The sequence below is a fragment of the Vipera berus genome, assembly GCF_964194415.1.
Source record: "Vipera berus genome assembly, chromosome: 9".
In the NCBI taxonomy this organism is placed as follows: Eukaryota; Metazoa; Chordata; class Lepidosauria; order Squamata; family Viperidae; genus Vipera; species Vipera berus.
Window position 1 is genome coordinate 751280 of NC_138212.1, and position 14076 is coordinate 765355.

Here is a 14076-nt window from a genome sequence, read left to right on the forward strand (position 1 = left end):
CCTGGGGTCTCCAAGGTAGCCCCCACCTCACAATGGGGGCCAAAACATCCTGAACCCCAACCCGTGGCATCTTGGTCAGAATCCTGATGGGGACCGCGAGGGTTGAGGCTCCCTCTGGCTTCCCCTTACGCCCCTTTGGGAAGTCGGACAATGGAGGTGCTGGAATCCCCTTCCCAGGTTGGCCTCCAACTTTGTCCTCTGGAAAAGGGCTGTTTTGTGACAGCCCCTATGATGCCCCCCCCCCCAAGCTGATGTGTTTTCTCTTTCCCTTCATGGGGATTAAGTGCAGGGCTGCTTATTTGTGTAATTCCTTGCACAACTACACTGGGGAATATTTTTTGTCCTTGTGTTTGATTCAGTCAGAAAAGAAAGATCCATTGTTAATGAAAGCACGCTTTATTAAAGCCATAGAGAAGCAAAGCCGGATCTGAAATGTTGTGCCCAAAGCATCTGCTTAACTCTTCCCTTCTCCCCTGGTTATCTGACTTTCTGATTACACCCAAACAAATTGTTTGGCTAACAGCCTCTGGCTTGGCAGGCTGGAGGGTCTCACATTCCCTTCCATGACCTTGGAACGGCCAGCAGCTTCCACTGGATTCCCCTCATCCCAGCCGCCCCTCTACCTCACTGCCGCTCCATACATTTATTCCTGGACGGGGTGAAGGGCGGGAGCTATGGGCACATTTTCCCCTGCTTGATCCAAAAAGGTATTGATGTGGTAACTTTTGCTTTGATAAGTGTGGACAACCAGCACTGAGAGGAAGTGGAACAGTAGAACAGAAGGCTGTGGGATTCTGGGAGTTGAAGTCCACAAGTCTTAAAGCTGCCAGGGTTGGATACCCCTGAAGTAGACAGATGCTGCTACAGAGCGATGTTGCCACATATCCAAGACAGAAGGGAAATCCCCTACCCAGAGGGGGCAGGGGGGCAGGAAGAGGAACTCCGATCCTACCACCCCCACCTTGCAAGTCAGCTTCACCCCTGAATTTCAAAGCAGCAATTTACGTCCTTCCTCCAGATCTCCCTGAAGTATATTGCATTATGCAAGAATGATTGAAAACCTTCCAACGGTTTATTTTACAGTTATATTCAGGAATATTCCTGGGGTTCCTCATACTCATTTTTCGCCAGGTCAGAAATACGATTTCAGAGGCAAAAATGGGAAGATTGAGAGGAAGCGAGCCCAGGCTCCAGGGATTCTGGAGACTCCGAGGAAAACTGGATTACGACGGAAGAGTTTGTCACCCGGGCACCGTAGTGCCCTGCCCAGAACCGCGTGTCTTTCCCTCTGTGTCTAAAACGTACGTAGCGGACTCCGCGGCCGTATCTCCTGAATGTGTGGGTTACCTGGAGAGACAGAGAAATGAAGAGACAGAGGCTCAGCCATCTCTTGGACTCAGGAGAAGAGTTTTATGAAGCAGAAGCTTCTTCATTTGTCATTTATTGACATTTTTTAGAATACTTTATTTACAATTTTAATCATTCATAGCAGGAGCTGTGGTGGTGCAGTGGTAGAATGCAGCATTCCAGGCACACCTGCCCACTGCCAGGAGTTGGATCCTGGCGGGGCTCAAGGTTGATACAGCCTTCCATCTGTGAGCCACTTAGAGGGGGCTGTAAAGCACTGTGAAGCGGTATATAAGTCTAAGTGGTGCTGCTATTTATTTGTTGTGATCTTATTGCCATTGTTTAGAAAAGCGTATTTAACGTGATCTCACCCAGCTACTTGCACTTTGGGGTGCAGCCTTTCTGAAAACTGGGGTAGCCTGTGAACTTGTTACAAGATCTCCTTAAAGTGCCACGGGCCCCCATCCAGGAACACGGCGTTTCTGATTCTGAGTTGCTTTACAATCTAGTTGGTCCTCGATGTACGACCTCAACTGAGCCCAAAATTTCCATTGCTAAGTGAGGCAGTTGTTGAGTGACTTTTGCCCCATTTTGCTGCCTTTTTTGTCACAGTTGTTACAAGAATCACTGCAGTTGTAAAGTGAATCATGCAGTCATTAAACAAATCTAGCTTCCCCCACTGACTTTGTGCATCAGGTCCTAAAAGGGGAATCACGTGATCCCGGGACAGCGTAACTGTCAAAACGAGGTGCTTCTTACCAAATGCCTGAGTTTTGATTACGTGACCGTGAGGATGCTACAACTGTCATGAGTGAAAAAGGGTCACGTCACTTTTTCAGTGCTGTTGTAACTTCGAACAATTATTAAATGAATGCTTTAATAATTAAATCAAGGACTGCCTGCAGTATAATACCTATGAACATTTTAATTGATTCTGCTTGAATGTCGCTGTTTGCTTGGTCTTCTTTTTCTTTTAAAACCCCCCTCACCTATTTGTGCAACCCCTAGATACAAAATCTGTATTCTTCTTTCCTGGCTATTTTAAGACACTTTAATTCCCAGCACTTAGTAAAATGTGCGTAAGAGAAGGAGAAAGAGAAGAAGAGGAAGAAAACAGCAATGAGCCCACGGGCAGTGACTTTCGGCAACCAAGCAAGAGAGGCTTGAAGCCAATGTGGCAAGCAGCACCTTGTGGTAGGCGGCGTCATTCCCGTTAGGGATGGGATCTGGTTTGGCTTCAAAAAGATCAATCTTCTTTCTTTTATTAGCTGCCAAGAGGGCAACAGAGAGCTCATATACACAGCCGCTGTCCTGACAGCCACCCCACCTGCAAGAATCAGGGAGATGAAATGACAACGCTTAAGGGACAAGCGTGCAGAACCAGAAGCACTGGAAACCTCCTGTGGGTGTTCAATGTCCACAATAGCAACCGGCCTGTCCAGCCTTTGGACACTCATACCTGACCACACATACCGATGTTCCTCCTTTCCTCTGAAATGGAAAGACTGAGGTCGTCTAATCTAACCCCTCTTCTATCAGGAGACCCCATGCCCTTCTGGACAAATAGTTGTCCAATCTCTTCTTAAAAACCTCTAGTGTTGGAGCACCCACAACTTCTGGAGACAAGTTGTAAGGAAGTTTCTCCTTAGTTCCAGGTTGCTTCTCTTCTTAATAAGTTTCCACTCATTGCTTCACGTCCTGCCTTCAGGTGCTTTGGAGAATAGTTTGACCCGCTCTTTTTTGTGGAAGCCCTTCAAATACTGGAGCATTGCTAGTGTGTCACTCTAGTCTTTATTACACTAGACAATTCAGATACAGCCACCCGAGGACCAAAGAGCCCTGTGCTGTTTCTCTCTTCGGGCACCCAAGGAGCCAGGAGGGAACAACACTCACCAGTCAGTGATGACAATATCAGGCTGGTAAGTGTCCAGCAGATCCTGCCAGAAACCCTCCTTCAGCAAATCGATCACCTGCTCCTTCTGACACCACCTTGATTGAGAAAAGAGGGTGGAGAAGAGAGGCAGAGGTGAAAGGCCTGTCTGACCTGGAGCCAGAGCTCACTCAACAACGCAGAGCCCTGAAAAACAGGTAGTTCTCAACCTATAACAGCTCGTCTGGTCTGGTGGCCTAGTGGCAAAGACGCTTGCCTCACTTAAATATCTGCTGCAAACTTGGATTAGGCATCAGGAAGGGCATCCGGCTAGTAAATGCTCGGCTCCATCTAGTCGTCCTGACTCCACCCCGATACAGGGGATTGCAGGGCCATAAAAAGGGAGGCTTTTTAAAGTGGCCGTTCAAAATTACAACAGCAGTGGAAAAAAAGAGACTTATGAGGAGTTTTCACACAACTGTTGCAGCATCCCGAGAGACATATGATCAACATTCAGATGCTCGGCAACTGAGGCATATTTATGACAGTCTCAGCATCATGTGCTCATCTTTCGCAACTTCTGACAAGCAGGGCCAATGGGGAAGCCAGACTTGCTTAAGGAACATGCAATTCACTTAACACTTCTTGTGAAAAGAAAAGTCATAAATTGGGCCAAAGCTTAATTAACTGTCTGGCTTAGCAGTAAGAAATTTGGGGCTCGGTTGTGGCCTTAAGGACTACCTGAAGCAGAGGACGATGTTCATCCTGATGGGAAACCTCCACAGGATTCTTCCCAAGCGACCCAGGAAGGGAGAAATCTGGCACTCACCGAAAGGAGGAGGCAAAGCAGGTCTGGGCCTCGGCGCCTTCCAGGGGTCGCCAGTTGTTTACCACGCTCCACCCATCATTCCATTCAGGAAATTCGCAGTGGACAGCCCAGTGTCGGAACTGCTCTACAGGCACAGAGGGAGGCTTTTGGAGGCAAAGCAAAGCTTGGCACCTTCTTTCTGCTCGCTTCCCAGCTGGCTACAGCGACTTCTGGAGCGAGGCTTGCGCAGCACGTGCTGGGGGAGACCCTGCCGTCGAGGCGACCCCAAAGGGAAGGAGCCTGCGGGGCACCGACCGACCCCGAAGCGGCGATCCGCAAGCAAAGCGAGGCGCCCCGGGAAGCCCAGAAGTGAGGGGCGGCGCCCGAGATGCAGCTGGGGCCGCTTCCTTCTGCCTCCTCCGAGCGACGGGGCGGCCGGGCTGCCTACCTGTCCCGCAGGGATTTCGGACGAGGTTCCTGCCCAGCGGCCGCAGGACGCCCAGGCGGCTCCAGCGCAGGCGGGGACAGCGGCGGGCGGCCTCCAGGGCGGCGCGCATCGAGGGCTCCCTTCGCCACTGCAGCTGCCAGGCGGCCGGGCCGTCCACCAGGTCCCTCCAGCGGCGGCAGACCAGCCGGCAGCGCGTGGCCAGCGTCTCGGGCGGCAGCCAGCTCAGGATCAGCGCCAGCACTTCGTTGGGCAGGCGCGCCTCCTCTTCCGCCACCTTCGCCTCCCCGGCCCGGGCCGTCGCGGCGCCCATCGTCGCGGTCCCGGGCTGGCCTCCGGGGCGGCCGCTGCGCTTGCTTCCCGGGACGCGCCGTCGAGACATTTCCGGGACTTTCAGCTCGCTCCGCGGCGATTCTTCCAGCTAGCGCGGTCCGCGACGCCCTCATGGGCGGACGCCGCGCGATTGGACAGCGGCTGGCCAATGAACCCCGGCCTCTTGTTCGTGGAACGCCCCGGCGGGGGAGGCGGCGCAGTTTTTCGGATCCCGCCGGGTCCCTGTGCCCGACAGCTACAGGACTCTGCTGGTCGCTGCTGCGGGGTCTCCGCGTTCTGCGCCCGGTGCGTTACTTACGGCAGCCTCGGAGCGACGGCTCTCCCCAGAAGGCTCCGCGTCCCCGGTTGGCAGAGCCCCCTCCCCCCCCCGGCTAAGCGATGCCCTGCCCGGACGTGGGTGCGGCGCGTGGACGGGGAGGCCGAGCCCCGGGACGGTCCGCTGCTGTCGTGGAGCGGCTCCGCCGTGTCCAGCCCACCCCGGGTTTTGCCTCCGGCTTCTCTGATCGTTTCCCAAACTTGGCCGCTTCCAGCTGACTGGACTTCAACTCCCAGAATGCCCTCGTGGCTTCTCCCCCGCGGCCCCTCCGCCCGGCAGCTGCTGTTCCGGTGCCCCGTTTGCAGCCTGCCCGCCCGGCTCGGCCTTCGCGGGGAAGAGCCCGCGCGGGAGGGGCTGCTCTGAGCCGCCGGCTCCTCCGCGCTCCCGGTCCGCTCCAGCCGGGCGACGGAGACTGGCAGCCCGTCCGGTGGGCGAGGGCGGCTCCTTCCCGCGCCGAGTTTTGGGCAGGCTCGGGTGCTGCTGCGCGGCGGGGTCCCTAAAGCGACGCGGAGGGGCGCGATTAGGCGGGCGACCTGCAGGCTGGGCCCGGTTCCAGACCCTGGGAGTGGGTGGGAGAGCCCCCGTCCCGAGCTCCAGGCGGGGTCTGCGGGCGCTGGGAGCCCTCGGAGCCTTCCAGGAATTGGAGGCGGCGGGCGGATTGCACGACCGCGTCTTGTGACTTGCAGGGCCGGCGTGACTCCGACGGGCCATCGCTTGCTCGGCGGGGCCGTTGGCGGCGGGAGCATGAGGCGAGGGGCGCGGCTGCTGGGCTTCCTCTGCCTGTGGCTGCCCCAGCTGCGGTGCGAGGGGCCTGTCCAGCCCGAGCAGGTGCACCTGTCTTATCCAGGTGAGCTTTGGTAGGAGACCTGCCTTCCTTCAGGTGTGCTGAAGTGCAAGTCGTGGGTGGTGGGTGGGCTGCCAGCCCGCCTGGGCACAGCGGGATTCAATGTCCAGTGGGCATTAACCTTTAACTTAACTTAAACCGGGACTTGGTTGGAGCCTGCTTGGTACAGTTCTTTGCCAACTCGGTTACCAACTTCCTGTGTAGGAAGACCTTTGCTCTGCATATTTATCCACCAGCCTTTTTTCCTTTGCCACTTTATTTAAAGAAGGAGCCATTTTCCCCTCCTTCAACGGTCCTTGCCTTGCTGCTTTTGCTGCAGGAGACCCCACCTCCATGGTGGTCACCTGGACAACCTTTGACCCAGCCGAGTCCCTTGTAGTCTTTGGCCAGGCTCCAGGGAAGAACCTCCCTCACAGGGCCAGCGGAAATGCGACACGCTTTGTGGATGGCGGCCGCCTGGGCCGCACCATGTTCATTCATCGAGTCACCCTCCGCGGCCTTCTTCCGGGACAGAACTACCGTAAGGGTTTGGGGCATCTCGTTCTTGGCAGGGCGCTGCAGAGAGCACCCCCGCTTCTGCCTGGGACAGCACCTCATGGATTGCACGGTCAATATAGGTGGCCACCAAGAGAAGCCCCGGTGATCTGAGGGGGGACACAACTAGTCATCTTACACCAATTTTTTTAGTGACTGTTCAAACTGATAACAGCACTGAAAAAAGTGACTTATGACAGTTACAATCTTTGCAGTATCCCTGTGGTCACATGATCAAAATTCAGGTTTGGCAACTGGCTTGTATTTATGACAGTTGCAGCGTCCCAGGGTCCCCTTTTGCGACCTTCTGACCGTCAAAGTCAATGGGGAGGCCAGATTCACTTAACAACTTCAGTGTTTCACTTAAGAACTGCTGGCAAGAAAGGTCATAAAATAGGGCAAATTCACTTGACAATGTCTCAGATAGCAAGAGAAATTTTGGGCTCAATTGTGGTTACAAGTCGAGTACAACCTGTACCCTAGAAGCCATAGCATGCTCTCATGAGGGGGGAGGAGGTGTCCAGCTGCCACCCATAGCCTAGGTCTCGCAGGCCTTCCGTTTCCTTATTGCTTTATTTTTCTGCCTGGCCGACCTCCTGAACTGCCTCTGGCTTGATAGAGGAGATCTCACTTCCTCAAAGCCTGTTGGAGAAATAGGCAAAATATTTCTTGAAGCAGCAACTCTTGCTGGCAGCTTAGGAGGCAGAGTGCCAAGGCCCCCAGGTGGGAAGGAACTGACCTACCTCCTTGCAAGCCCCTTTCCTGTGGTGCTCTGTAGAGAACTGCCCTGGTTCCTGAAATGCCAGGGGCCCCAAAGTCCTGGTTGGGACCCCAAGAGCTGGAGACCCCCATTGGCGCAGCGGGTGAAGGAGGGGAGGGTGCTGCGGAGCACGCAAGGGTCAGCAACCGGAAGGGCTGGGCTGCCCGGTCAGGCCCTGGGTCTGGAGACCTCCCTCTGCTTCTCTGTCCTTGCAGTCTATCGCTGTGGGAGCCCGTGGGGCTGGAGCCGGCCCTATGGCTTCCGAGCATTGCCGAATGGCAGCAGCTGGAGCCCCCGATTCGCCATTTTTGGAGACATGGGCTTGGAAAACCCCCAGTCCTTGCCCCGGTTGCAGAGGGAGGCTCAGCAGGGCTGGTACGACGCTGTGCTTCACATAGGTAAGCTGAGTGGCTGTCCAGCTCTTCCCTCTTCCCTTCCTTTGACCGTGTCACCTTTGATGGTGACCCTCTTCCCCCCCCCAGGAGATTTTGCCTACGACCTGCACTCGGTAAGACATCTGGGAGCACCTCTGGCTGGAAAGGAAGACGCCTGGCTTGAAAACTCAGTCACTAGGCTGGACCCAGTGAGGCTGTTCCAAGAGGGCCGCATGGATGTGCCCATGGTGGGCAGAGGTGGGAGAACTCTGCTCCCGGGCACTGGCCCAATTCCAACCTCTGTCTGTTCTGCCCCTGCAGGACAACGCCCTCGTTGGAGATGCCTTCATGCGGAAAATCGAGGCAGTGGCTGCCTTTGTGCCATATATGACGTGCCCAGGAAACCACGAGGAGATGTAGTGAGTGGGGTTGCAGGCTGGTTCTGGTAGCCTAGCTGTACCTTTCTGGGTGGCACTCCCTCTCCGGGACGTCCAGGGTTTGCTGGAGGGGATCGTGAGGTCTGAAGAATGAAGGGAGAGGGTAACGTGTTTGTGGCTGCCCACCCTTCAGCCTTCTCCCTCCCTCCCTCTCCCTTGCAGCAATTTCTCCAACTACCGGTCCCGCTTCAGCATGCCCGGAGACACCGAGAGCCTCTGGTACAGGTGCGTCCCTGGGCTGCAAGGACACAAGGGCAAGACAGCCGAGACCCTCTTCCTCCCCAGCCCTCCAGTTGCTTTCATGGGGGAAAAGGAGGCCTGCAGGTGCTCCTGCCTCGTATGGCCATAGTATTAATGTCAGTCACACAAGACCGGTTCACCCATGAAGGTCCAATTACACTGCTTTATTGGTAAAAGCCTTTGCACAGGAATCTTCTCAACCAATGGTCAGCACCTGCTTGGAGTTAGATAAGGGTCCACACAACTCAAGGCAGGTTGGACTTAGTTCGCTTGCGGCTATGTAGGGATTCTAGGCTGATGCCTCTTTTAACTGTCCTAAGTTTTGCTTTTCCTTGTCCTACACACAACTACCCCGTAGGGAGGCTGAGACACAATTCCCGGTCCGAAGCCCCACAAGGAGAATCTCCAGCTGAAGATTCTGGCTCTCCCTGTCCCCAGTCCGTCACCTCCCCTGCTCCACCAGATTCCCTGTCTGGTCCTAGTGGCACCTGAGGCAAATCTGAGTGGAGGGCCTGGGCCTTGGGACCCCCATGGAGATGTCTCCCCAGCTTTTGGAGGAGGGGGCTCCTTTTTCCCGCTTGTCCTCCTACACTTAGTGGCTGCCTGTCTTGGTTCCTTCTAGCTGGGATGTGGGCCCTGCTCACCTCATTGCCTTCTCCACGGAGGTGTATTTCTACCTGGACTACGGGGAGCAGCTGGTGGCCAAGCAGTTCCAGTGGCTGGAGAGGGAGCTCCAGGTAGGCTGGACCCAGTTTGGGTGGGCAGAGCCAGTTTGTGCCAGGTACACATGAGCCTCTGGCTTTGTTCCTCTTGGAGGCAGGAGGCAAACCGGCCTGCGCGGCGTGGGGAGCGTCCCTGGATTATCACCATGGGGCACCGGCCCATGTACTGCTCCAACAACGACAAGGATGACTGCACCCAGTACGAGAGCACCGTAAGTGGCCAGGGAGAAGCCAGCTTGAGCCCCTGGCTTTCCTGACAAACATTTGTGGCTGCCCAACTTTACATTTAGCTGACCCCAGGCAGCTCACAGACATTGGGGAGTCTCTCTGCGCCTCCAGTGGGCCAGCCTCACCTGGGCCCGGGCCCCGACCCTTTCAGCCAGGAGGATAAGGCGGCAGTGCGACGGTGCTTCATTGTAAAATAAAGCCGTGAAGGCTTGAGGGCTTCTTGCCTTCCCAGGTTCGCAAAGGGCTGAAGCCGTACCGTTACGGGCTGGAGGACCTTTTCTTCAAGTACGGTGAGTCTTTCCAGCAGCCCCTGCACTCTACAGCCGAATGCACATACCCAGGTGGTCCTCGACTTACAACAGTCCATTTAGTGAGCGTTCAAAGTTACAACAGCACCAAAAAAAGTGACTTAGGACTGTTTTTCAGACTTACAACCCCTGGTCACGTGAGCAAAACTGAGGCGCCTGGCAACTGGTTCATATTTTCAGCGCCTGGTGTGTCCCGGGGTCACATGATCCCCTTTTGCGACCTGACAAGCAAAGTCAATGGGGGGAAGCCAGATTAGCAATCGTGTTACTCAGTCATCAACCACAGTGATTCAGTTAACAACTGTGGCAAGAAAGGTCGCAAAATGGGGCAAAACTAATTTGGGACTCAAATTAAGTCGTGTAAAAAGGGGCGAAGCTTTGATCGCGCAGTTGCAACTGCCATCTTGACAAGGTGAGCCCCGTCCTTCCATGCACAATTTGCTAAGGACAGATGGCTTCTGAGGCTGCAGGCAGAGGGGATCTGCCTTTGCTGCCCAGCACTGAGAGGAAGCCAGCAGGAAGGAGGGCTACATCCTGATGCAAGCCCACCCCGAGACCGCTCGCCTGCCCCTGCCCACTTGGGCTACCCTGACTCCGCCTTCCTTCACTGCTTCTCTTTTTCCAGGGGTAGATTTGATGCTGTGGGCTCACGAGCATTCCTACGAACGGCTCTGGCCCCTCTACGACTTCAAGGTGAGGCCAGCTTGGGGGGGGGGCAGGGGGCATCAGAATGGGCTGCCTTCCTTCTCCACTGCCCAGGGCAGCAGCTGAATTCTTTGCCTTCTGAGCTGGCCTGCAGCCCCTCGGGCCCCGACTCCCTGGGGTGAGCCGGGGGGCTCCCCCTGATTTTACGCCCCGCAGTGCCTGTCTCTGTGCCTGCCCCTTTTGTGGGGACGGAGAGCCACAAAGCAGCAAGAGGGACCAAGCGGCCCCAGTCCGCAGGTGGCCCCAACACAGAGAAGTGGCCCCACCATCTCTGGGCAGAGCAGAAGGGCAGGTCTGGCCCCCGGTGTCGCAATTTATTCTTTCTCTATCTTTTTTTCTTCTCGTTCCTCGTTCAGGTTTACAATGGGAGCACCACAGCCCCCTATACCAATCCCAGCGCCCCCGTCCACATTATCACGGGATCAGCTGTAAGTTTGCAAACAGGCAACATTAAATGTGAACTAACAATGGTGCATCTCTGAGCGTATACAGAGTTCTTTTCCTAAGAAGCTGCCTTTTTCCTGTGGAGTGTTTGGTGAAGTGGTCGAGTGGGAGTGGAGAGACATCATAAAATGGGCAAAACTCACTTAACGGCAGAAATTTGGGGGTCAATTGTGGTCATCAAGTCAAGGACTACCTATATGTGGGAGCACAGGGTGGAGAGAGCCTAGGGAGGGGAAGGGGAGGGCTGGCCTTAGGGCTGCACTCTGGGCCGGTGGGCATCAGAGGCAGAGCCATAGGCCCGTCAATCTCCTCCTCCCCCTCCCAGGGTTGCGTAGAGCAGCTGGACCCCTTCATCCCAGACCCGCGAGACTGGAGTGCTGTGCGGATTGAGGACTACGGCTACACCCGTATGCAGATCGTCAACAAGACCCACCTCTGGCTGGAGCAGGTCTCAGATGACCAGGTGGGAGCTTCAGCAGCCCCAAATCCTGGATTCGCACCATTGCTCTGTCTGGCTTGAGCTTCCATCTCTGTCAGGAGCAGCTCGTCCCCAGGTGTGCTTTGGGATGTGAATTTCCCGAGTCTCGTACCTGGCTGACAAGCAGCCTTGCCCCATCTGAGCTGGTCTTGAGCTGCAGCCCCAAGCCTTGCGTGGGAGATGCTTCAGGCAGAGCTCAGGATGGCAAGACCCCTCTCCCCTTCCTCTGTGGTAGCCAGACTTAGCTCGTCGTCAGATCCCATCTCCTTTTCCAGAGATTCCTCCAGGCGTGACCCTTTGCCTTTGGTTTCCAGAATGGGAAGGTCGTGGATAAGATTTGGCTGATTAAAGACCGGCCTGGCCCCGGGGCCTGGCACTGACCTGCACTGGAAGGTCTGGGAAGGCATCGCAGCGCCCTTCTGGTCCAGACAGCTGGCCAGGATCTCACCTTCTGAGCTCCAGCAGCTTCAACTGCAATCTGGCACTGTGTTCTCTGGCTCGAATGTGAAGCAGTTTGCATGACCTCAAATGTGACCCCGGCTACAGAGGGGGTCAAAAAGTCAAGATGGAGACCTTGACCTATGGAGAAAAAATGGGACTTTCAGTGATGTGGCTGCAGCTGCCGTCTTGATGGCCCCCTGCACTTACCTGTCTGCCCTTCCTTAATTTAGGGTTAGCTTGAGAGAGAAATAATGTTTTCATGTCCTTAGTGCAAACTGTCCCTACTTAAACACCGATAGGAATTGATTTGCTGCCTGCAGGGCTCACATCTTCTACTGCAAAACATTCAAATCTCTCTTGCTCTTTAATCCACTTCTTGCTGTCTCTTCCTCTCAGACAGCTGTTTTAATACTGTTAGAATTGAGGGCTCCCATCATTATCAGCTAATGGCAAATCATGCATTGTAGCCCAAAGCTCTGGAGATGGCAGACTGGCCCAGAGCAATAAGGAGTTATGGGTATCCACAAATTTATGGGATGCTGGTCTTTACTGTAGCATTAAAGATGAGAAGCACAGCTTGATTTTTTTCAGCTAATACTGTAATTACTCAAATAAAAGTCAGAAATAGAGAGAAGAAAAAAGGTGTTTATTTTTAAACCAGATGGTTATTTTTTATAAATTTCTGCCTGGATTGATGTACTGGTAGGATGGAATTTGCAATTTGGAAAACAGTAGTGGTTCTTAATGGAAACAGGTAATTGGCGGAAGGAGCAGGGCTGGCTCATGCAGGGCACAGCCTCGGTGAAAGACACAAACGGGCATTTCTTACAAAACCTTGCAAAGGCTTTTGGCTGGGGGGTGGAGGGAGGGAAGGGCAGCTGGCGGTTCTTCCAAAGGGTGCAGCCAGGCAGGAATCCTGAGCCAGCCCTGCCCGAGAGCTAAAGCGGGTGGGGGTGGGGGGTGGATTGTGTGTGTGAGTGTTTTCCTACTTGCTGATCGGATGGGAGACCACGCAGAGCCGGAGGCTGAGAAGAGCGGGAAGGAGCCCGGCCAAACCTCGTCCGTTGCTGCCCAGCAGACCGGGCCAGCTGGGCGGGAGATGCCCGTTTTACCTCTGGGAGTTGCCACTCGGACCCGGGACGTTCGGCAGGATCGGGCCGCACCGAGTGTGAGGAGCAGCTCAAGGACGGCTGGACTCAGCGGTGGCTGCCGGGAAAGCAATCGAGTCTCCCGTCCCGCGGCAGTCTACCCCAGGGCTCGCCAGCCTTGGGAACGGTAAGACTTGCGGACCCAACTCCCAGAATTCCCCGGCAATCGCGACCGCAGCAAAACGGCGGAAGCGCCTCTTCACGCGCAACCATTCGCCCTCTCTCGCCCCGCCCCTCTCCCTCTCGACCAATAGCAGGTGGCCTCCTAGGGCGCCCTCCGGCACGGCGTTGCCTCATCAGGAGGAACCCTCCTCCTTCCGGCCGCCTCGAGGGGCGGGGCACTCTGTCGCCAGGCGACGGGGAGGCGCTTGTCCCCGGATGTTGCCCGGCCGCGGTTTGGCCGCCTCCCAAAATGGCGTCGTCGTTGTCGTCGTCGTGAACCGCACCGGGGCCGGCCTGCGCGGCGGCAACGGCGGCAGCTATTAAGCACCGACCGGCGGCGCCACCGAGGGGGAGGCGGGACAGCAGACGGGTGAGCTATCGCGGGGGTGGGCGGTTGGGGGTCCTTCGGTGGGGCAGCCCCTCGCCTCAGGTCGCCTTCAGGGGCCTCCCGCAGGCTCGGCCGAAGCAGGCGCCCCTTTGGGGGGGGCAGTGGGGCCTCGCCGGCTGAGTCAGTCCCACCTCTTCGCGTTTGGCACGGTTAAAAGGCAGGGGGTGGATGGGGGACCACGCGGAGATGCCCGAGCTGTGCAGACCGCCCTGGGAAGCCTCGCCTGGGCTATTATCCTTGGGGGGCTTTGGGTGTGAAGCCTCCAGAGGGGCTTGAAGAGTTTTGGGCTGTGGGAGAAGCTGCTTTTTGGTGCAGGTAGTCCTCGACTTACAACCATTCGTTTAGTGACCGTTCTACGTTACAGCGGCCCTGTCAAAAATGACATATGACCATTTTTCACACTTATGGCCATTGCAGCATCCATTCGTGGTCACGTGTTCAAAATTCAGATGCATGGGCAACTGACTCGTACTTATGACGGTCGATGTGTCCCAGGCTCCCCTTTTGCGACCTTCTGACCAGCAGAGTCGATGGGGAAGACAGATTCGGTCAACAACTGTGTTGCTAACTTAACAACTGCAGTGATTCCCTTAACAACTGTGGCAGGAAAGGTTGTAATACGGGGCAAAACTCAAAACAGTTGTCTTGCTTAGCAACAAAACGTTGAGCTCAGTTGCGGTCGTAAGTCGAGGATTACGTGTATTGCCTCTGACCAGGTGCGGCATGGAGGGAGGTGAGCCAGGC

At 55.6% G+C, this 14076-nt stretch overlaps 3 protein-coding genes across 10 annotated transcripts in view; 2 read left to right on the forward strand and 1 right to left on the reverse strand.

Moving 5' to 3' along the window:
* Positions 1 to 201: 201 nt before the first annotated feature.
* On the reverse strand, positions 202 to 5044 carry LOC308672085 (F-box only protein 27-like). Its single transcript, XM_081334696.1, has 5 exons — positions 4474 to 5044; positions 4047 to 4170; positions 3241 to 3336; positions 2536 to 2674; positions 202 to 1347 (listed from the first exon to the last, which is right to left on the reverse strand). The coding sequence occupies exons 1-5, from the start codon at positions 4850 to 4852 to the stop codon at positions 1147 to 1149; spliced, it is 939 nt and encodes a 312-aa protein (XP_081190822.1). The 5' UTR covers positions 4853 to 5044; the 3' UTR covers positions 202 to 1146.
* A 13-nt stretch (positions 5045 to 5057) lies between these two features.
* ACP7 (acid phosphatase 7, tartrate resistant (putative)) lies at positions 5058 to 12291 on the forward strand. 7 transcript variants are annotated; one of them, XM_081334694.1, is made up of 14 exons: positions 5121 to 5546; positions 5806 to 5966; positions 6283 to 6483; positions 7473 to 7655; positions 7740 to 7765; positions 7953 to 8050; positions 8231 to 8293; positions 8931 to 9045; positions 9129 to 9242; positions 9491 to 9548; positions 10192 to 10259; positions 10628 to 10699; positions 11041 to 11178; positions 11508 to 12291. In XM_081334694.1, the coding sequence occupies exons 2-14, from the start codon at positions 5864 to 5866 to the stop codon at positions 11571 to 11573; spliced, it is 1305 nt and encodes a 434-aa protein (XP_081190820.1). In that variant the 5' UTR covers positions 5121 to 5546; positions 5806 to 5863; the 3' UTR covers positions 11574 to 12291. The 7 variants fall into 7 exon arrangements, 6 of the variants coding, with proteins under 6 accessions (XP_081190816.1, XP_081190818.1, XP_081190817.1 ...); XM_081334690.1 differs by lacking the exon at positions 5121 to 5546 and adding an exon at positions 5058 to 5088 and having other exon boundaries at positions 7740 to 8050; positions 8931 to 9242; XR_014027339.1 differs by lacking the exon at positions 11508 to 12291 and having other exon boundaries at positions 5110 to 5546; positions 7740 to 8050; positions 9125 to 9242; positions 11041 to 11139.
* Positions 12292 to 12303: 12 nt separating this feature from the next.
* The window catches only part of PAK4 (p21 (RAC1) activated kinase 4), a 38628-nt gene continuing 36855 nt past the window's right edge, over positions 12304 to 14076 (forward strand). The window contains exon 1 of one of the 2 annotated variants that reach the window (XM_081334679.1): positions 12304 to 12909. The gene's annotated coding sequence lies outside the window, so the exon portion shown is untranslated. Of the gene's footprint in view, positions 12910 to 13149; positions 13315 to 14076 lie in introns of those variants that run through there. The other variant, XM_081334677.1, reaches the window with a different exon arrangement.